At 50.6% G+C, this 21941-nt stretch overlaps 1 protein-coding gene across 3 annotated transcripts in view; it reads left to right on the top strand.

Moving 5' to 3' along the window:
• SEPTIN9 (septin 9) overlaps nucleotides 1–21941 on the top strand; it is a 139164-nt gene that overhangs the window by 14490 nt on the left and 102733 nt on the right. The window contains exon 2 of one of the 3 annotated variants that reach the window (XM_084492535.1): nucleotides 5928–6249. In XM_084492535.1, coding sequence (XP_084348661.1) covers nucleotides 6228–6249 — 22 coding nt within the window. In that variant the 5' untranslated portion in view covers nucleotides 5928–6227. Of the gene's footprint in view, nucleotides 1–5858; nucleotides 6250–21941 lie in introns of those variants that run through there. The other 2 variants (XM_084492534.1, XM_084492537.1) reach the window with 2 other exon arrangements.

Raw genomic sequence — 21941 nt, 5'->3', positions numbered from 1 at the left:
AACAGGTTGGAGTAGGCAATGTGTGGTCTCTGCCCTGCAGCAGATTTGTCCCATGCTTACTTCTGCACAGCAGGTCCAGCAAACCTCACTATGCAAAACCCTAGTACTCCTGTTCTCCCTCCCCAGGGATGTAGGCTCACTTGAGTAAAACGAACTTGTGAAAACATACCAGATAATCCACCCTGACCAAGTGCAGGCAGTGGGGTGAGCCCCTGCCCTGGTTCATGTGTGATGCTTTGATAAAAATCAGTGATACTCTCACTTGGTGGCAAGATCCAGATCTCTCATGAACATGGTTGATGCAAAGCTATGGTTCCTGCTTTGTTCCTGTAGTTTCAGCGAGAACTTGGGCCATAAAACCCATAAAACTGGGTTGTACATTTGTGGAAAATGGATTAAGCTTTGAGGGGTTTGAGAGTTTGACTTTGACCTGTTTTTGTTTTTCAAACTTGCAGCTTGTTTCAGAAGTGCTCAGCTGGCATTTCTGAAAGCAGCTGAGGGATTTCAGTGGTTATTAAGAGGGATATTCCTGTAGGTCAGCTCAGGAAGCACTTCCAGGAGTTTTATTTTCAGAGGTGGATGCTATTAAGGATGGGAAAACTCTTATGACCTCTCATTAGGCTACCAGTGACTTTGTTCTACTATATAGGCATTGACTTCTGCCTTATTTTGTCTGTTAATATATCCTTCAGCTTTCATGTCAGCCTGAAGTATCCCCTTCCCTACCCATGGGAGAGGCTGTTCTATGAAAATGTCCATCTGATGTACCTCGTGGCTGAGCAGATGTTATCTTACTTGGTAATGAAATTCTGCCTTGAGTAATTGGACATTCTTCCTGGTTCCTCATAATTAAGGCGGGAGAAAAGAACAAAACCTGCTGATTTGATATGAGTAATTGCTTCATTAAGTTATTTGCTTCCTCGCCATAACCATCAGCCCAAAGATGAGAACAGCGTGGCCATCAGACCATATATGCCTACACTGTAACGCTGCGGGTCTCGGTGCTGCCTTGTCAGATGGAATCACAGGCAGAGGAGTTGGGAAACACACTGCTGAATTATTTACCTCTTAACCATATGCACTTAAAACCACAGAGAGTCTGGCTGTTGTTAGCTGTGCTGTGTCCCAACCAAGTGAATCAGCCCCTGGAAATAGCAGAGAGCTCATGTGTGAGGCTTTAGATCAACACAGCTGCCTTGCCTCCTGTATCTGAGCACTGTGAGATGATGTTTAGAGGCTGAACATCTGTGTCCTGCTGTGGAGCAGGCAAAAAGCTATGTGAGATCCTGGTTGGTGCTGAGAAGAAAGCGGCTCAGAACTGGAACATGGCAGCATCTTAGCTCTGGCCCTTGGTGATGGCGTATGGTTCTGCTGTCATTTAGTTTTCTGGCTTGTATTTGTGTTTGGATGCACATGGAGCCACTGGTGATCACGCTGTACCAGGTGTCACTGGGGATGGGTAATTGTGCCTTGTTCATTTCTTCAGTTACATGGGCTTAGCTGAAACCTCAGCCATAACTTTAAGTAGGAGATTCTGGGTACTTGTGGACCTGAGCTTCTCTCAGACACGACTGCCCCCTCTCTGTGGTGCTGTTGCTCCTGAATAGCAAGTCACCCCAAATGCTCTTCATAAATCTCTTTATTTCCTTGTTGCAGCCTTGAGAATTGGCTTCTGAATGGGGCAGGCACAGGATTTGTGTGTGCCCCTGCTTGGGGCTCGGAAGCTCCTTGGCTGGGAAGTCTCTGAGTTACCCCCGGTGTGGGGCAAGCAGGTGAGGCAGTTCCAGGTCACTGCTAGTCAGTCCCTGAGACCTCTGCATGCTGTGCTCTGCAAAGCCCGTATTTTCCAGGAATGCTATCAGAAACTGATTATGCAGCTGATTCCTATCTCCTTGAGGATCTGGGAAGGTATGTTTTTGTAAGAGACCAGCTCGGAGCTGACAGTCCCAATATTCCTACAGCTGCAAAGCTAGGTAGTAACAAGCTAGCCCAGAGCTGTAATTCCTGATTTGACAACTTTTTTTTTTTTTTTTTTTTTTTCCAGAGCCATTAGAAATAAAAATCTGTGTTTTCAGTTTTTTTTGAAGTAAATGAGGATAATGATGAACTTAAATAACCAAGGCATTGTAAGGATTAAGTAACTGCCACACAACCAGCACTTTGTATGAGCGAATACTCCTTTAGGGCTGTGGGGAAGAGGAAGAGCAATCAGAGATGCCACAATATTTCAATTTCCTCGAGGCAGTGGCGGAAAGAAGGGCAGATCCTGCCAGTGCTGCAACTGACTGGCACTGGTTGCTTGACTCTCGTCCCTTCTCAGAAGCATCGTGCTGTCCTGGGCTGCAGGTTGTGCAGAGCAGGGACTGTGCAAAGCCTCCAGCACTGCTCCAGTGGCCAGCCCCCTGGCACAGGGCTCTTCTGGCTGCCCAGAAGGGCAGCAGTCAGCTGCCTGGCTTTTTTTTTTTTTTTTTTTTTTCTGATTTGGTGCATCTGGGCTGCTGGACTTTGCAAAGTACATGGTGTGAGTCAGGCCCTGCTGCTCATGCAGCACCCAAAGCAGCCTCTCTTGCCTGCCTCTTTCTGCTGGAAGCTCCAAGATCTCATCTGTGTGGTCTCCTTCCCCTCTTGTTTTCTTTCTCTCCACTCTGAAGGCTGTCTGAGCTGAGTTTCATAGGGCTTTTAGGTGAGCAGCACTGACAAGGCTTGGTTTGGCAGCTGCCTGCCTGTGCTGGGGAGGCTGGGTTGTTGGCAGAGAGCAGGGCTGGAAAATTTTTGCATCCTCTCTTGCAGCCACGAAAGAGCAGTTGGTCAGGGGAATGTTGCTCTGAGGATCATATGTAAAACAAACAGAGCTGGAGAAGATGTGGGTGGCTTACAGCCCGGACACCTGAGTTTCCACTTCTAAATCACTCAGAGATACTGTTCCCCAAAGAGGAGGCTGAGGCCTGCCCTGTGCTCACCAGTGGGTCTTTGCAGCATAAATTCTGGCTTCTCCTCCTTGCTAGTCACCCAGGGAGCTCTGCTCCTTGCTGTAACAGTGACTTCTGCCTACCAGGCAAAGCCTGCAAGCCGCAGGGCAGCACTGAGTAATGCTCAGCCTCCCCCCGCCCTGGGAAAACTCAACTTCCCTTTTGCAAGCTGAGAAACTTGGTCAGAGAGGTTGAATGAGTCAGTTGGAGAGATGCATTCATGCAGCTCAGCATACCAAACTGTCTAGCTTTATTCCAGTCCATGAGATTGTATTTTATTTTTTTTCCCCCAGATCCTCTCCCCTTCCTCCTTTCTGCTCTCCCCTCCTCACTGCTCCATGCATTACTTGGTGCTGTCGCCTCCCCCAGTTTCTCCCTCACCTTGACCCTTCCCTGAGCCTCTGGCTCCCTGCCCCAGCCCACCACACGTAGCAGGCAGTGCTTGTCTCTCGCTCCTCTGATCACTGCACGATGTTTAGCTTGGGAGATTGCATATCTCAGTGCAGGACCCCCACGTGCTGGGGAACGTGCTTGTCTGGAGGATGCTACTGGGGGAGACAGCACATACTGCTCACAGAAAATGCTTCTCGTGCCTATCACAGAGCTACAATGTGGGTGTTGCACACTAAGCCATGGGTTAGCAGCAGTGGAGGGCATCAGAGCTGGGCTGGGCTCAGCAGCAGGAGGTGCAGGCAGTGCTCAGGTGAGCCCTCCTGTGCTTGTGCCTCATGGAAATTAATGCCATGTGCACGGAGTTGGGCATGGCCAGGCAGAGATGAGTGAGGTTGGTGCAGCCTCCAGCAGCTGCTGCCAGCTCTGCACTTCTAGCAGTGCCATGCTGGAGCAGGATGGGTTCTGCAGGGGGGGTTCCTGCAGGAGCAGGGTCAGGGTTAGGTGCAGCGGGCTCGGTGGTGTCTGCCTCTGCTGCAGCTGGGCTGAGCCTGCAGCCTGAACCCCTTGCTTTCAGGAGCAATAAATTCCCTTGCTGATCTTACGAAACTGGAGAAAAGAAAAAAAAAAAAAAAAAAGCTATAAATGACTTACCTATTTGAAGCCTGTGGGCTCTGTATTGTATTAAACATTAACCTGCCCTTCTGAGCCGAAGTGCTGACTCTCTTGGTAATTCTGAGGCCTGGGCAGCCAAATAAAAGGATCCTTTGTCAGCCGATATATCAGAGAAATCCCTTCGGCCATTTTCTGTCTCATCGTGTTTGTTTGGCCCCGCGGTGGAAAGCCTGCTGCACAATTTGCTGTTTGTATTTGTGCAGCCAAGCCGATCAGACGGCTGTACCCCAGCCGTGGCTCGACATGCTGGTCACCAGCAGCCCCGCAGAGGCACAGGCACACGTTGCACAAAATCACACGCACGTGTAACCGTATGCTTCAGTGCACCCCTGCATGTGCAATCACACTTAACCAGGCACACGGGCACACGTGCACATACACCCGTGTGCAAGAAGAGATGAAAATTCTTTTGACATTCTGTAAAATGTATCCCCATGAGCACAGGGTATGAAAAGTTGCCATGCCCATGGGAGAGATGCAGGCAGGAGCAGAGCTGTGCTCAGGAGTGGGTTCTGCCCCTGACTTTGCCCTTGCTTGGTGTGCAAGGTGGGGCAAGCCATTGTGCTATTGTTTCTCCTCCATGGATCGTGACTAATGGTTACAAAAGAACTTGTGGAAAGGGTAATATCTTGTTACTATGGGCTTAGAGATATGTTTACTTAAGTAACAAGGGCTTTGGTGGTTCAAAAGTTTTTATGATGACAGAACTCTATGAAAACCTCCCTGCTAGGACCGCAGTGTTGCGTTAACTCAACATGGCCTTGCAGCAGCAATAGGGTTGCTGCTGGCACCCCAGGAACAAGTAGGGTCTCCCAAGTTGTTTCAGTGCAAAGCCTGAGTGCTCAGCACTGGCTGCCCCAGAAATTTCAGATGGTCTTCAAATCGTGTTTTAAATGATCAAGAGAGGTTCAGACAGTTCTTTTTTTTTGTTTTGTTTTGTTTTCTTATCTATTATAGAGGTGATAATCTGTGGCTGAGAAATGGTATCAAATACAGATGGCACTGTAACCTTGCAAACCATCCACCGTTTCTGTCCCTGGCAGATGCCAGCATTAGGGATGGGGTGAAGAAGAGTTCTACTATGGAGAAGTCCAAAACTACAAAGAGAAAACAAGAGGGAGCAAACCAAAAACCCCTTCGTAGCAACCCCTGCCTTTAAGCTGGTGGAAGTGTCTCATGGCTGGGACTCAGGCTCCGCACCTCTGTGGGTGACTCATCTCCCAGTCTCCCAGGCAGGGGAAATCTCTGCTGTGATCAGCTCCGTCCCTCTTCCTGCACCTCAGTGTGCCTTTAGTCATCGCTAGCCTTAATTTGCTGCTCCTTCCCGTCTGTGTTAATAAGGCCCCCAGCTTTACTGCGTTTGTGTCACTAATTGTCCAACAGGTGTTTTGCCAGGGACTGATCCAGAGCACGCCTGCTCTCCCCACAGCCCCGTGTGCTGAGGCACAGGAGGAATTCCACCTGGAGCCTCCCTTCCCCAAATAAAAGCTGGGTAACAGGGAGGGGGCTGCCAGATCCCCGTGCATTGGGAAGCCAGTTATTTGATCCGGGACTCGTGGGGAGCTCTCCCCGTGGTGTGAGCCTGCAGAAGCGTCTCACTCGACCTGCAGCCCTGAACGAGCCCTTTACGCCTGGGCTCGGCGAGGGGAGAGCTGTTGGTGCTGCTGGGCGCCGACGGCCGCTCGTGCACTTTGAGCTGGGAACTGCCAGGCTCGAGAACAGCGCTGACCTGAGCTCTTTTGGCAGCCGGGGGCCGAGTCAAAGCTGTGGGGTGTGCCGGGCTGGAGGCACGAAATTCCCTTTCTTCTCCCCCTGCCGCGCTGACCGACCGCACCGCGTCTTCCAGGGCTGGCTGCCGGCAGCAGTAACCCACAGATCCCCTTTGTTTCCTAGGGCGATAACGTGCAGCCGCCGGGGAGGCTGAGCCCTGCTCTACCCCTGCCGGTGCCAGGAGAGTTGGAACAGCCCATAACCGAGTGCGTGATTAGGCAAGGTGTACGCTAATTAATGGGAGCGCTGGGCTGCCCCTCGGCTGCAGCCGCGCGCGTGGATGCGGTGGCGGCGTGCGCGTCTCCTCCCCGGCCCTGCCTGCGCCAACAAAAGGACTGAGCCCGTGGCACAGCGCCCCGGGGACAGCTGGCGGAGCCGTCCCGGCGCTGGCTGCCCTTCCTATGAGCAGCTCGAAGGAACAGCATGAGGAAATCAGCGTATTCAGGTGAGCAAGCGGCCGCCCCGTCTGCGCCTCTCTCCTCTCGGCTCTCTCCCTTTGGGTCTGTCCTGGGAAAAGAAGAAAGTTTAAAAACTCAAGTCTGGCTTGCACGAGCCCCTCTCCCTGCAAGCGGCTCTGTACTGGAGAAAGGAGCTGTTTTGCTCTGTGCAAACAAACCTTGTTGACAAGTAGAAAAGGCTTAAAAAGCAAAACAAATCAAGGGAAGTAACTTGTGAGAGCCAAAACTCAGCTGTTGTGGCACGGAGCTTGTTGTTCAGAAAGCACCTGGGCCATATGAGGCTGACTCCAGTGCCGAGTGGCAGCCTGAAATTAAAACAGGACAGTGCTATTGCTTGTGACACCAGCCTCAGGGCTGGTGGGGCTCCCGGCTGCCCTGTGCAGAAGACCTGGGACCCCAGACACCATGGGATTCTTCCTCCCTCCTCCTCCTCCTCACCCCAGCTTTGTGGTCTTGCCCTGCCAGGTGAGGGCTCCATGCCTATGGCTTCCTGGGGCTCCCTCAGGCACCTTCCTCCCCAGCTGACCTGGGAGCGAGCAGCCACAGCTGACAGGTTTTCTCGGAGCTTTCTCTGAAGTCTTGCCAGCAGCCCTGAGAGGTGGCTGGTGCATGACAGCACGGACGTGTGCCCTGTGACAGGTCCGTGGCTCGCCCCGTGCAGCTTGGTGCCCTCTGGCAGTTCTTCTTGGTGCAGACTTTGGCTCTGCAGCATATTTCTGTTTGGCTCCGGCTTCCAGCCCATGACTCTGCTCTGCAAGCCCTGTTCTGCCCTGGCTTCACCCTGCCTGCTTTGGGAACACGGTGTCATGGTGCTGGTCTTTGTCCTGAGTCATGCGTCTGGGCAGCCGCGGTGCAGCGGTCACCGGAGCCATGTAATGGCCCGCGGGACTCAGTGGAGCTGAGGGAGCTGGTGATTGTGCTCAGAAACCCCCGTGTGATGCTGCTGCCTGTTTGTTAGAGTCAGGAGCATTTCCCTGTAGTATATTTCTCTTACACAAGTGGCTGAATGGACTGCCAGGGAATTTTTCTTAGGGCGTATGTGCCAGGAACCTGGGAAGGGCTAAGAATGGTTATTAATATGTTGTAATAGATTAAAGTTGGTGTTAATGGTGATGAATTGCACCTAGGGAAAGCTGCTGTTTGTACAGGCCTCCTGAGGTGCTGCTCACAGTGGCTGAAGGGGCCCTGGAGCAGATAGGAGCAGTGCAGGAACAGGTGTGGGAGTAGCTGGGAGGCTGAAGGAAAAGCTGTTAGTTTTGGACCTGAAATTAAGGCTTCTCAGGGATGAAGCTGTGTATTCCTTAATTGTTTTGTTTGCTTTGGGCTAATTGTGCTGGAGTGAAGCTGTGGCACCACAAAGCCCATGATGTGATTGTATCTCTGGTCAGTGTCTAAATTAGCGTTAGTTTGGTGTTGCAATGAAGATCAACTGACATCTGGCCAGTACCTTTAATTCAGAAAGGGACTGCAATCATATTTTGGAAACTCTGTTTGCCTGGAGTTTTGATTTGGTACATGGCAGTTATTTACAAAAACAAACAAACAAACAAAAAAATTAAAGGAAGGGAAGAATTGCATTAGCCAGTTAAAACAACAGCACAATTGCACGCTGACCACCACCAAAGCACAGACAGCTCTTGCAAGCAGCCCTGATGTGTGTGTTGCAGAGGCTCTGCTTCTGGTCGTGAAAATCCCTGTTGTGCTGAGCTGGGGCCCTACCTCCCCTGGCTCATGGGGAAGAAAAGCACTTGGTGAATCACCCACTGCGCCGTGGAGGCCTTTGGAGAGCTGCCACCTGTGTGCCGGGCAGAGCCAGCCTTCCTTATCCTCTAAATCTGATGGCTTTACAAATCGGGGAGCAGCAGCGGTGACTTGCTTTGGGGAAATTCATTTGGAATCCAAGAGACAAGTAAGAGGTACAGAGCGCTGCAGAGCCTCCAGGCTTTCTACGGATAGAGAAAGCAGGGAGATGACAGATGAGCAAGTTCTCAGTGCAAAGCCTCACTTCTCAAGCACCGTCCTGGCAGCCTTGACAGCCTGGAAACTCATTGCTTTGTTGAGAAACTGCCCTAAAATTAGGACAAAAGAAACAGCTTCCTCAACCCCTCTTTGAGGTTAGGGAGCATCCCATCCTTGCCTCTTCCATATATTCTGAATTTATGTGGTGGACCAGCTTCCAATGAACCTAACCAGAAGATTTCACGACTTTGTGGGGCTGAAGCTCCAGCCCTGTCCTCCTCTGTTAACGCAGCAACACTTTGTGGTGTGCTCTGTTAGCAGGCTGCTCCCCACCTCAGGCGAGGTTTACCTTTGCTGAAGACCTTCAGGGGAAATTATTACCCATCTGCTACAGCTCTTGAGCACATGCCATATAGGTGTGGTTGGGATAGTGCTCGCCTTCGGATGCTTTACCTCTTACTGATAACGAGAGGTTCAGACCTTTGTGCTGTAGCTGCAGGCGCTGGAGCTCAGCCCGCAGCTGTCTTCTGGAACTTCCTGGCAAGAGGAAAGAAGAGGGCAAAAAAGGGATTTTACACAGCAAGTTAAAAATGAGCAATAACCACTGCTGAAGCCAACTCCTAAATGTTTGCTTTAGGGATGTCTATTATTTCAGATGCTTGAGAAAAGGAGAGTTTCTTCTGAGTTATTTTAGTTGTCCTGAAATATTATTTTTTAAAGGGTTTTTGGGTTCTCATTTTCCATTACTCAAGCACAGTTGCATTGCCAAAGAAGCAACAGACAGGATTCATGGTAAATGCCACAATATTTTATAGGCATTTTCAAGAATGATGCAAACTGTTTTAGCCAAAGACTGCTTACAGTTTCAGGTTTGTAAGTTGGCATATGCTGAAATAAGGGTTGCACTAATTGCAGTAGCTGCAGAACTGTCATATGTGACCCACCCTTACGTTAATTATCAAGTCCTACTTTATTGGTAAGGCACGTATTTAGAAATAACTGCTTGCATATGAGCTAAGGTTATAGGGAAAAATGCAGAAGTAACAGGGAACTGACCTGATGGTTGCATTAGGATTCGGGATTTTTTTTTCCCCTTCATCATGACTCACAAACAGATTCCCTATAAAACACGCACAACAGGATAGGGAAGGCAAGTGACTGAAGATGAGGCCCTGATAAATCTGCTTTGCTGTGTGGCTGAAGACAGCAAACAGCTGAGGTGCATTTCCAGGGACATGTGGGTGACCTTGAGCTCCAACTCGAAGAGCCCAATGCCAGCTGCTCGGTGCCTGCTGCCAGAGCCACGTCCCCAAAGCACCGGGCAGCTGCCTCCAGGGAAGTGCTGCTCTTGGTGGTGACGGGAGCGCTGCAGAGCACGGCAGCTGGGATGGCCCTGGGATGTGCAGTGCAGCAAGAGATCATCTGGCAGGAAATGCAGGAGCTCACCGAAGCACAGTGAAGGGCGGTGGGTAGGCTTGGCCCCCCCTAAAAGCAAGCATCAGGGGTTGTGGCTGGGCAGGCGCCTGCTGAGAGGGGCCTCGGTACAGCTGAGATGGGAAAATTCAAGAGGGAATCTTTTCCAGGCTGACACTGCACGTGAGAGGCCTGGTGTAATTCCCCCCGTGGCTTTTAACCTTGCTGTGATAAAAGCTGCTAGGTGGGGCGGAGATGACACGGGGCTTGCAGAGCCCCATTGTTCTCTCCTGAGCCAGACCCAGTGTCCTCAGAGCCAAGTGGCATTTTGTTTGTCTAAGCCATGGAAAAATGAGCAAGGTTGTTCAGGCTGATTTTTTATTTTTTTTTATTTTTTATTTCGTAGTTCCTTGTTCAAGCTGTAGTATCAAGGGAAAAAAAAAATAGAGCTTGGATCCAACAAAAACACTGATTTAATTTAAATTGTCATTTTTTTAACAGAAACTTCCAATATTTTGTTTTGAAATATGTAGAAAGCCATTTCCTTGAGCTCAAACTCCCAGATAGCTCTTAGTCTCCCAAAGCTGCGTTGCTGGGCCAACAAGCTCTCACAAATAAATGACTGCACTGGGGATTTGCGAGCAGCCAGAGGAAGCTGCATCCTCAGTCCGCGGCTGTTCAAACCTACTGCTCCAAACCTGAATTCGGTGCAAGCAACGCCTCTGCCAGGTCAGCTGAACGAACTGCCCCCTCGCACCATTTCCACTTATTATCCCTGGATGAAACAAAGCTGCCTGATGCACTGAAGCATATTCCTGGTGCATCTGTTGCAAGGAAGTGGTCAGCCTCTGTGTATTGAGACCGAAGCACTTTGCAGTTATTCAGCAGGGAACTGGTGAAGGAGCAGGTACGGCTGGCACTGGCACAGCTGCGTAGTGCTTGTGCAAATAGCCTGCAGTGAGGGAAACGCACCAGCCTTTGGGAAGGCTTCTGCAGAACAGCAGGAGCAACAAAAATCTCCTGCACCCAGAAAATGGGCAGAGCAGTAAAGCCCAAGCTGGCTTCTTGCCTTTTCCTCCAGCAGCAGAGCTGAAGCACTTGTCAAGTCAATTCAAATGCTGGAGACCTGAAGGGGCAGGAGGAAAGCGGGGAGAGGATGGGATGATGGCACTGGCAGTGCCACCGTGGGGTGAACTTCCCCAGGAGTGCCAGTCCTGACATCATGGTCAAAACTTCAGGCTTTACAAGTTGTGCATTACTGGGTTTGGTGTGGGCATTGTGATACCTTGTGTTACTGACGTAACAGGAAGGAAAATAAGGACTGCAAAATGAACTTTATTGATAATCCAAGAATAGCAGGAGGCTGGTGCACAAAGGGCTTTGTATCTTGTTTTCAGGATGCTGAAAGGTCTACAGGTTGGCTTGGTCAGCTGCATGGACTTAAAAGAAGCCATAAGTCAGATCTGTGTGAAAGCTGGCTGATACCAAATGTCCACGGCCCCCTATTCTTGCTTTAAATCCCCAAACAAAAGAGAAAACAGGCACGATCCAGTTTCTGTATGGCAAACACTCACTTATTGTTTTAGGAACTGCATCTCTGATTAGTCCATGCCTCACTCACATTTTCCAACCAGTAAACAACGGCCTCGGTGCCTCGTCGTGTTTACACGTTCTGCCTGGTGGGCTTTTTTCCCCAGCCCCCTTCATTTATTTATTTTTTTACCACTTGATCCATCACAACAAGCCAGTTGCTGCTCCATCCCTGCCTGAGCCACTTCCCTTTGCTGTGTGAGGGTTGGATGTGGCCTCTGACATCCTTGCTGGCTGCTGCCCCAGTGTTGTATGAGCTACAGCAGCATTCGGGGCACCCGGAGAGAAGGGCTACCACAGGCTGAGTGCTGCAGGGCTATAGGGTGAAAATGCACATCTTTCCCTCCCCGTGCCTCTAGATTTCTCAATAGCAGGTTTGCACTATGAAGTTAATGTCCAAGAACCTTTGAGTACTTTGATTATTTCTAAAATGGAGAAGGCGTGCGTTACAGAACTAGATCTCTAATGTGCCTATCCTCCTCTTTTGTTAGTAATTTTCCCAGAGTCCTACAAATTCTTGGTGTCTCCAAGGGGCAAAGCACCTTGGTGCTTGGACAAACCCTCAGCAGCCTTTGAGGCCTTTCCGTGCCTTTCTGTGGCTCAGCAGATAGAGCTGTTGATGGCACCTGGCGTCACTCCTGGAAAACTCACCTCTCTGCTTGTTGCAGAAATTGAAAGGCAAGCGCAGGAGGTTCAATACAAAGCACAGTTGTTATATCGGACCCACATGCTGACAGAATATATTGCTCTAGGTGTCAACACACCCTGTGTTGCAGTCATGTTTCTGATGGCTTGAGATGATTGATGCAATGTTAGCAGAATGGTTCTCCAACGGCAGTGTCACACGGAGCTGGGGTGGCAGGATCAACCTGACAGGTTGGGCTGGGTGCTCTGCCACTGCCAGGTTTGGCTGCGTGTACGGGCAGTGCTGGAGCTTTGTTTGGGTAGGAAACATCACAATAACTGCTAGGAAGGTTCAGAGAAGCAGAGGAATCCAGCCTGCTGAGAAAGCCACATTTAGAAATTGCGATATGTAGAAAGAAGAAAGCTGTCCAGGGCCTGATGGGGTGAGAAGCTGTTCTCACAGAATACCATCATCATCTTCAGTGCTGCTCAGGATGGGCAAGGACAAGAAGTGCCATGTGCAGTGAGGAAATGCTGCAGAGCAATTCCATGGCAAGCAGGTACACAAGTGACGAGGAAAGGGGAGCTAAGGACATTCCTTTCTTTCCTCCTGCACTTCCATCACTGTTGGCATGCTCCTGGGCTTGCCCTCGGCCTGTGTGCAGCTCCTGCTCCCTTCCCTGCTGCTGACCAGTGCAGAAGTTGTGCCTGGCCACAGCTCAGACTGGTGGAGGCTCAGCGTTGGCTCCCCTCTGCCCAGCCACTGCTTGCTGTGAGGCAGGGAAAGCTCCTAGGGAGCGGTGCTGCTCATACCAGATAGTGAGCAGAGCTTTCTGCATGACGTTAACGTGCCTCCTACATGCCTCCTTTTAGCACGTGCCAGAGTAGTAATGGCTTTTGCAGCTTAAGGCCAGAAACACGTCCGGGGCAAAGTCTGTGGAATAGCACAGGACTTTGTATTGCCATGGATGGAAGTGCAGCTTGTGAAGCTTTAACACATTAGAGAGCTGTGCAGTCTCCACTTTCTTTTTCGAAGCAACCTGGGACATGCTGGGGAGGGTGGGATCTGTCTGTCCCTAGGGGTGATGCTCACCAGCCCTGCCTTGTCCGTGGATGCGATGCCTTGTGCTCTCTGTCAGTGCTGAGACCCAGCTCTGCAGCTCCCAGCCTGATTTGAGAGCAAAACAGGGATGAACGATGGCTTGAAGTGCCCTTTAAAAATCTGACACTTAAGAAGGGGGTTCAGTGCAGCCTGGGAACACCCAGTCTGTCCCTGCAGCAGCCCAAAAGGGATTCCTGGCTTTGTGCCTATAAGGCAGTTTTCGCTGTCACACAAAGTACAACATCAGTGTGTGATGGTACCAGGAGGAAGGGAAAGGGATTTTTTTGCCCAGTGGTGCAACATTTGGGAAAGCAGCTGGGCAGAAGGGGCTCACTGAAGTTATCACTCTAGCATTAGCACTGCTCGTTGTGTTACTGCAGTCTGAGGCACAGTACACATTACCTCTGACCTGAGTTTCCCATTCTGGGGAGGGCAGTTTCAGAGCTGCTGTCCAGAGCATGCAACTGTCCCTTCCTTCCCCTCCAACATGGCACTGCCTTCAAGGCTCCCAGATGGGAGCTAAACTGGAGAGGCTGTTGCAAGCTGCAACTAGCAGCAAAAGGGTTTTGTTCCCCCCTCCTTGTCCATGCCAGATGAGTATTATTTACAGGAAACACTTTGTGCAGCTTGGAGGTTTGTTTAGAGAAGGAGTGTAGAGGGAGGAGTCAGTTAAAAGCATAATGGAAATAAAATAAAATAAAAAGGTCATGGTAATGCTCGAGAAGGTCCATAATTTCCTGGTGTGGGAGTTTTGCTATTCTGGGGACTGAGGGAACAGCAGAGCTCGGGCTCTGGTTCCCAGGGGGAGACAGTGTTTGTTGGGGCTGGTGAGCAGAGGAACCAAACCAGCCTTCCCTGGGAAGAGATCAGATCCTGCTGTGGCCACGGGGCTGAACCCAAATCAGCTGCTGGAGACACAGTGAGTCCCTGGCACGGTGTTGTCCTCTTGCAGGGCCTGAAGCTGCGTCCCTTACATCCCTTACGTCCCTTTGCAAGCTGCAGCAGCAGTGCTGGAGAAACCCCAAGCATGCCTGCCTGGGGAGCAAGCTGGAGTCCTAATCCTCAAGAGCAGCCCCTGGGTGCGAGTTTATTTTTGCCGTTATCAAGGGAAATGGGGATTGCCTATAGCCTTATATAATGCACAGAATAAACAAAGGAAATGAGTACAAGATGCCCTCAGCAATTACAGCCAAGAGCTGTTGTTGAATGACTCAGCAGCCAAGTTAAAAGTGCCTGGACATGTACAGAGAAAAGTTGCTGAGAAGAATAACAGATCTCGGCGAGTTACAAGTCAGGACAAAGGAGCTGCACGTGATAGACCATGGGAGGTTGCAGGGATTTAGTCAAGTGAGTTTAAGGCCGATGAAAAGCTGTGAGTTAACATGGCTGGAGGCTTTGGCTTGCCTGCAGGAAGGATACAGATGTGGGTATGAAGAGCATGCGCTCACGTGAGGAGCAAGTGTCCTGCACTGGCTCGGATGGGGGGCACACCCAGCTTCTCTGGGGCTGGCATGCTCCAGGGCTATCCGAGGGCTTTGCTTCCTAATATCTGATTGCCCCTTTTCCCCTCCAAGATGACTTTCAATCTTTAAAATCAAAAGCAACTGTTTTTTCAAATCAGTGAGTCTGGAACTCTATTCATTAACTTGGAGTGTGGAAATCTGACGTTGCTGCTTTTCCTGAAACGCTGTGGTTCTCCCAGTCCTCTGCTTTGCTTTGGGGAAGCTTTCTGACCTCCCTGATCTTTGGTGTCCTGACAATAAAGGGAGTCACGTGTGCTGTATTGCTTTTATCTGAGGTCAGTTGCTAGAAGCACCAGGAAATCCTTAAAATCAGACCTTTGCTATGTGCTCTCACAGCCCTGTTTGCCGCATGAAGGGATTTTTCCCCTCTGGTGTCCTGCCTTCATGTGTTTAAGAACGTGTTTTTATCAAAGCAGGCATAACACAGAGATGTGAGTTTGAGTTGTGCCTAAGCTGTACCAAACCCACTGCATCCTACCCTTTGATTTCAAGTGCCTGTTTTTGTTTTCAGTGGGTAGGTTACAGCTCTCGAAAGTGCTGCATATTTACTGAATAGATCAGACTTGCGCAGCCCAAAGGGCTAACATTGCTGTAGCTAATTGTCCTTTGACATTAATTGTCATTCAGCTACATCTGCATCTGTAAACATTTTCTCAGATTGCTGTACTGACAAGTGAGATGCTTTAGTTGGCAAGTCCCACATCTGAGCAGGGGAAGGCTGTTGGTGCTGCACGGTTCTAAGGGGATGTCATGGCTTGGGTGGTCTCTCCCTTCCCCTTGGCAGCTGCAACATGAGGCTGGGATTTATCTCCCGGAGTGGATTTTTGTTGTCAGATAAACCTCTGAACAGTGATGTGAAATAATCCGACAGCTGATTTCTGCAGCTCAGGGTATGAAGGATGAACTCAGCTGTCCTGCCTTCGATCTATCTGCAAAGGCTTTGAGTGCTCCTGCATGGCAGAGCTGCTCTGCTGCCCGTGTCAGCCCCTGTCCTGGGAATCAGCATCACACAGCAAGGTTTTGTAATAAATGCCATGATTTTAGGGGCAGCAGGGGAGGTGGGTGGCAGAGGGGAGGATAGCTGAATTATTTTTTTGGTTGTTTTTTCTGACTTCTTTAAGATCATCATGGAATAACAAGAGCCCTGCGCTTAAGTCATGGTGGAGAAGGAATGGTTAAGAAGCTGTTTCATAATCTGTCAGGATTAATGTTCAGATTTTACTGAGCCTCTTATGCCCTTTGGGGCATGAATATAAGCACAGGAGCACCCAGGAATGGATATAGGCCAGAAAAACCTCTTGCGGTAACATGCTGGGTGTTTGTTATGGGAGGCATCTGCATTAGATCCTTTCACAAACTGCTCCTGTTCACTTGTGGGATTTTTGTGGGATGCTGTCGGCAGGGTTTGTAGCACAGGAGGAGGGCTGGCAGCTCTGTACACGGGAAGCAAGGAGCTGGAGGATTGGTGTGGGACATCAGCCACAGCCTCTAGGAGGAAAACCCAACCTTAGTCCTGGGTAAAAGCCAAGTCCCCTCATTCCCTTCCGGGGACACTTCTGTGTGTGAAGCCCCTCTGAAACCCCCCCTCCTGCAGGGCAGGGATGGCAGAAGCAGGGAGTGGAAAAGCAGAAGCGGTGCTGGCTGGCCCTGTGTACCACACAGATCTGGGAGAAAAGAGCCTCCAGGAGAAGGGCAGGAGAGAGGGCAGAGCAGGAGGGGAGGATGCGGCCCTGGAGGATGCAGCTCTGGGATGAAGAGCAGCGAAGGAAGAAACAGAAACTTTCCGGACAAACCAAGCATGTTCACTCCTCAGACACCCTGGGCATGTGGGTGAGATCTAGGACATGCTGTTCTTTGCTCTAAGCCTTGATTGTGGAGGGTTTACAGATATTTTTATCATTTCTGCAGTGTGTTCTTAACTTGCCCTGAAGGCAGGGAACTTGAGGACAGGAAGCGAACTGAGTGCTGTGGGCTGCTGGGCCAAAGCTGCTCAGCTCCAGGGCAGGTAGAGGAGAGGTGTGAACTCTTGTAAAGATGCAAGAGAAAACATCAAGACAAAGGTAAGCAAATTCTTTAGTGAGGTGTGCAAAAATGAATCAGAATACCCAGAAGTTTTACTGGGTCATACTGGGTGGGATGCAGGAAGAGAACTGATGCCCTCCGAGGAGGTAACAGCTCTACAAGTAGCACCTGGATAGTTTCATGGTTGTATTTGTGTTGTTACAGGTAGTCTGGTGAGGAGGTAGTTTGAGTTCTTGTGAGCAGAGAGAGAAGCTTTTATTGATGATTTCTGCTCTTTGAACACTTCACGGCGAGGTTAAACACCTGCATGGGAGTTCACCCTTGCCATCACTAGCACAGGAGCCATAAACAGTTTGTAGGGTCATCTTCGGAGCTTCCCTTGTATAAGCACAGCACAGGTAGAGGATGCAGGGCTCTCTTTGTACTTGCCAGACAGAGCCCAGGCCCCTAAACACAGGAATTGTGCTGCTTTTGATATACATTAGAATGTGTGGTGTTGGTTTTAATTCTCAGCAGGACAGCAAAAATGACAACTACAGGAAAAAAAACAAACCCACAGGTTTCTTAGGTCAAGCCCTTCAGGACCAGGAGTTGGGTGGTGTTTGAACGTGCACGTTTTATTGCAAAAGGTACCACTGGATGGAGCACAGTGGGTCAGGAGAGGGGGAGAGCTGGTGTTCAGACACCTTGAGCTCAGTGTGGCAATAAGCACATGGAGAGGAGGCTGCTGAGATGCGTGCCGGGGAGCTGCGCCTTTCCTCCTCCTGCTCGCCTCTGGCTCTGGGCTGCTGGCACCGGGGCGGCTGCTTTACCCCGGGTGTTCTGTGCCCTCCTGCCTGCCATCTGGAGATGACCTTGTTTGAATTTCTCGGAGGCGTGCAGGGGTGGGTTTGTTTGCGTTTCCCTCTAAGCCGATACCTGGCAGTCACGTGGAGCCGAGCAGGTGGCACACGGCATGTTGTCCGATTCCAAGGAGCTCTCAGTTTTGTGGCAAAATTGGGGCTTATTAACACAGCCTGGAGGGCCTTCTGTTGGCCCTGTTCGATGGGGAATGTCTGGGTGTTTCCAGGAGGCTCTGTGCTTGTGGGGCTGCAGGGATGTCCGGGCTCTGGAGCTGTGTGAATCTGCTGGGAGTGGGCAGGCTGCTGCAAAGCATGCAGCACAGGGTCAGGCTTTCTTGCTCTTGTAGCTGCTCTGTCCTTGTTTCTTACACAGGAGGGAAGCCTGAGCATGTGGTAGGACTCCAGGCAAACTGTCTGATTAAGTGCAACAAGCTCTGGAAGCAGAGCTGCTCTGCTTGGTACCCAGTGGCTTTTCATGTTGAGGATCCAGCGCATGGCATTAGAGGTTTGCAGAGGGAGCAGCTCTAATCCACAGCTTCTGCAAGGTGAATTTCTGCTCGTGGGGCAGGGGAAGCCAGCCTGGATGCTGCCAGCCCTCTCTCACGGGGCTATGACAGCCTCCCACACCTCGATTCACAGTCGGCTCCATCCCACTTCCCTGTGAGCACCTGCTTGGAGAACTTGTCACCCTCAGCTATTTCTGTAGCTGCTGCTGATAAAATCTGGTGATTCAGCCCACACAAGATCTGAATCTTTCGTAGGAACCTCCTGCATCCACTGGCTTGAGGGCATCTAGGATGTGGGTTAGACCTCTGTGCTGGTCCTTGCTGAATCGCACCGCATCCTGTTTGGGTGGTTTTTGTCCATTTCCACTGTATTGGGATTTATTTGAATTCTAGTATTTTCTAACATACTACCATTGCTTCCCAGTATGGGATCATTTTTGTCTTTTATAATACTGTATTTCACATTTCAGGTGGTTAATGAATGCTGTATCCTTAGGCCAAAGCACAGCTGAGAAATCAGGCTTTGGGTTAAAAACCCTCAGCAAAGTCCCTCAGAGCATCCTGGAGGCATCCAAGCCCTGCTGCCTGTAGACTGTGGGCAGAATAAGACTGTGAACCAAGCCAAGATCTGTGTTTTGGGTACTCCACAGCCTCAGCTGCTTTTCAAATTGTGTCATAATCTTTGTGAGATTAAACACTGGTTCAGCTGGTTTTTGTTTCTAAATCCCTCACTTATGGAATAAGCTGGTGGTGGCAGATGCCCAGCACCTGGAGGTTACACACAGGGCACTTGGGGTGTGACAGGTCCCCCTGGGGAGGGACGTGGCCATTCCTCATGGTCCCCTGGAGCACGAGGCTCCCCTGGTAGGGGCCGTGCTCCCTGCTTGTCCCTGGTGCAGAGCCCTGCAGAGGGGCTGGGGCACTGTGAATACACATCACTTTTCCCTGGTGCTCCCAAAGCCTTCCCAAGTGTCTGGGGGAGGCACCTCACAGACTCTGTGTAGGAAATGTGATTACGGCCACCTTGCTGCTGAGGAAAATGAGCTACGGAGAAAGAAGTTGTTTCATTCCGTTTGTGAGGCCAGATTATGCCCTAATCAGATATCCTGCCTCTGCTCCTTGTCTAATGACTGTCAGATAACCCAAGGGGTGATTATTACTGCAAATTTAAGTCCCGAGTCGTTCATACATTGTTCGTAAAGCTCCAAAAGAGCCAATCTGCTGTATTACAGAGGACTGAGGCTGGGAAAAGTCCAAGGTTGAATTTAATTTTGCCATCTAAGTTCATCCATCTAAAAGCAGCTCTGGATCAGAGCCGGTGCCTGCAGACTCTCCAGCCGGGGGCTGTGGGGCTGATCCCCCTATCTTCCATCTCAGGGTGGAGGTGAATCAGCAGCTGCGGTGCCTGTTTCTGCTCTGTGAAGGGTGTCTGGGGCTCTTGCTCAAATGTTATGTCTATAAATGCTCAGGCAGGTGCTGCCTGGGGCTCCAAGCATCTGCGGCAGAGAGAGGAGTCAAACCCAGGCCTGCTGAGATTCGGGTTGTCATCCTGCAGAGCAGGCATCCTTCCTTCACAGGGCTAAAGCATGTGGCTACTGGTTGGCAGCTGTGCAGGAGGGGGCTGCTTTGTGTCACGCGTGGCAGCATCCCTTGGGGCTGGTCCCGTTCACCTGGCTGAGGCACAGCTGTGCTGCATTAAGGAGAGGCACCGCCGCAGGTCCTGAGTCTCAGAACTGCTAAATCTGTTTAGTCTGTACCAACGAACAGCACTTTCTGGCTCCAAAAGTGTTCACAAAGAGGTGCTTTTGTGGAGAGGAAGAGAGATGCCAGCAGGAAGCTGGCTGAGACAACACAGAAACATTTTCTCCCCGTGAACTCAGCCCCTGGAGATAAGGCAGGAATTCCAGCCCCCCCAGAGCATCCTCCCCTGGTCAATCCTGCGGTTAGGGCTGCCTGGGGATGCTGCAGCCTGGGTGATGCTCCGCCAGGAGAAGCCAAGGGCTGGGGCAGGTTGAGCTGGAGGTCTTGGAGTCATCTCCAGAGGCATCAGAAGGTGTGGCTTGTGAGAAGCCAGCTTGTCTAATAAGCTCTGGAAGTGGTCGGTGGTGGTGACCTGAGCCTCCAGGCAGGGAAAACCCTTCCAGGTGTGGCCAGCAGCAGTTTGTGTGTGCCATGCCCATGGCACGAGGCAGTCGGGCATTGTGGTGTGCTCGAGGCCTTGCTGCCACACCACATAGAGCCCAGGGGAGCTCTGAACCCCCTGCCTTTCAGTTCTTCTCACCCGCTTCATCCCACTGCTGATTAGGCAAAGGAAAGGAAAACAAAGTAAATCTTCCTATTCCTGGAGATGAAGTGGGTTCAGACTGGATTGCTATTCACTCAGCTCCCTTCAGACTAATAACCTATACCTCTTCTCTGACCCCAAATGCCTGGAAATGGTTCAAACCGATCAGTAGCAGGTCATGCACAGCCTGTTTCACTGCATGTGCTGCAGGTCCATGCATTCTGCAGTGCTGGGGTCCTCTGCATGATGAGGGGGCTTGGCATACGTCCGTGTAACCTGAATAGCAGCAGCAGCATTTTTTTTTGCTGAGTATTTTCATAGTGGAGGCTGAAAATTTGTATCTTCGTGGTGAGTGACTCGTGGAAGGAATTTTGGATTCTGCCTCGACCTCTGCTGCCTGGCTCCGTTACACCGGGCAGGCCGCGTACAATGCTGCCTTTCAGGCAGACCTACAGAATAGGCTTTGTGTCTCTGTGCGAGCCCTCTTCTATCAGAGAAAAACTTCCTCAAAGGTTGCAGGCAGTGCTCGGTGCTTTGAAATGGTTTCCACCTGTGCCAGGAGTGATTTCACCCTGCCTTTCGCCAGGGCTGAGCTGTGCCCAGGTGCCAGGTGCTTTACGCTGCCCTCCCAGAGCCCACTCCTTGCTGCCAGCTGCAGGAATCCCATAGAGGAAGGGGCTGCACGGGGTCTGCTCGTGGCCCAGGAGGAGAGCATGCCATCAGGGTGATATTGTGGGGGGGTCCTAAAACTGGGTGCATGTAGCTGAGCCCCTTTGTGTTTTTCCTTCGCCCTCTCTGCAGAGCCAACGGCTGGGAGAGCCTAGTTCTGTGTTGGGCTGAGACTTATTTGCTCCCTGACAAAGCTTTAACAGGATAAGCTAATAAGATATTAACACATAGGTTGTTTCCGTGTCCAGTTTTCGATCAATAAAAGTCTGAAGTTAGTGCTCTCGTGCTGGGGGTGTGCTTTACTCAGCAGGACACGACAGATGTGGGGCTCGGTACGGGCCATGGGCGCTCCCCAGAAGCCAGCCCCTCTGCGAGCGCCTTTAAACGTGTTTTGTATGAGGGATGGGGGAGGTGGGAGGTTGCAGGAAATTCAATCTCACCGCTGAGGCCTCCCAGACACAGCCCCTAGTGCTCATGTAGCTGCCCTGGGGGCTGCGGTCTGTCTTTCTGCGGGTCTGTCGGACTTGGAAGAGGGAACTGGAAATGCAGCATTGATGTTTTGGGGATGTTCAGGCCCTCTCAGGATAGAGATGGAGTCACACTACTGTTCATAAAGGCGCTTTTGCAAACTCTGGTGTAAGCTGATCTGCAGCATTAGGCACTCAAATACTTCCTAAGAATTGGCTGAAGTCCTCTTCTATTCCAATTTCCCTGCTACAGCCACTATTAAATATAATTGTAAGATACAAGGGAAAACATTCAAAGAATGTTACTAGCTTATGAAATTGGATTGCCTTGGCTACTTCTGGGCAGATTTTATAGGGGGGAAAAAACTCAATTATATGAATCTAGGGCCTCATGGTAGTCTCAAATTGTAACTTCCCTTCTTCCCTGATATTTAAGGGCAGTGGACGTTGCTTCTGGAAGCTATAGATAGTGCCTGAGTCATCCCTTACAGTACAGCTAAAATGTAAAAATGTTAAATAATATAGGAGCAGGAAGGATATAAGCAGAGGAAAGTGTTTGACACCTCATTTTAAAAGCAGAGAAAAGGATACGTGGAGGAGGAGAGTTACGTGCGCCGAGCTGTGGCAGCAGCGGAGGGTTCCTGGCTCGTGGCCGTGCCAATGGCTTGTCCCTGCAGC

This window comes from Aythya ferina (genome assembly GCF_964211825.1).
Source record: "Aythya ferina genome assembly, chromosome: 18".
NCBI classification, from domain to species: Eukaryota; Metazoa; Chordata; class Aves; order Anseriformes; family Anatidae; genus Aythya; species Aythya ferina.
Note: the sequence above shows the minus strand (reverse complement) of the source record. Positions and strands in the feature narration are given on the sequence as shown.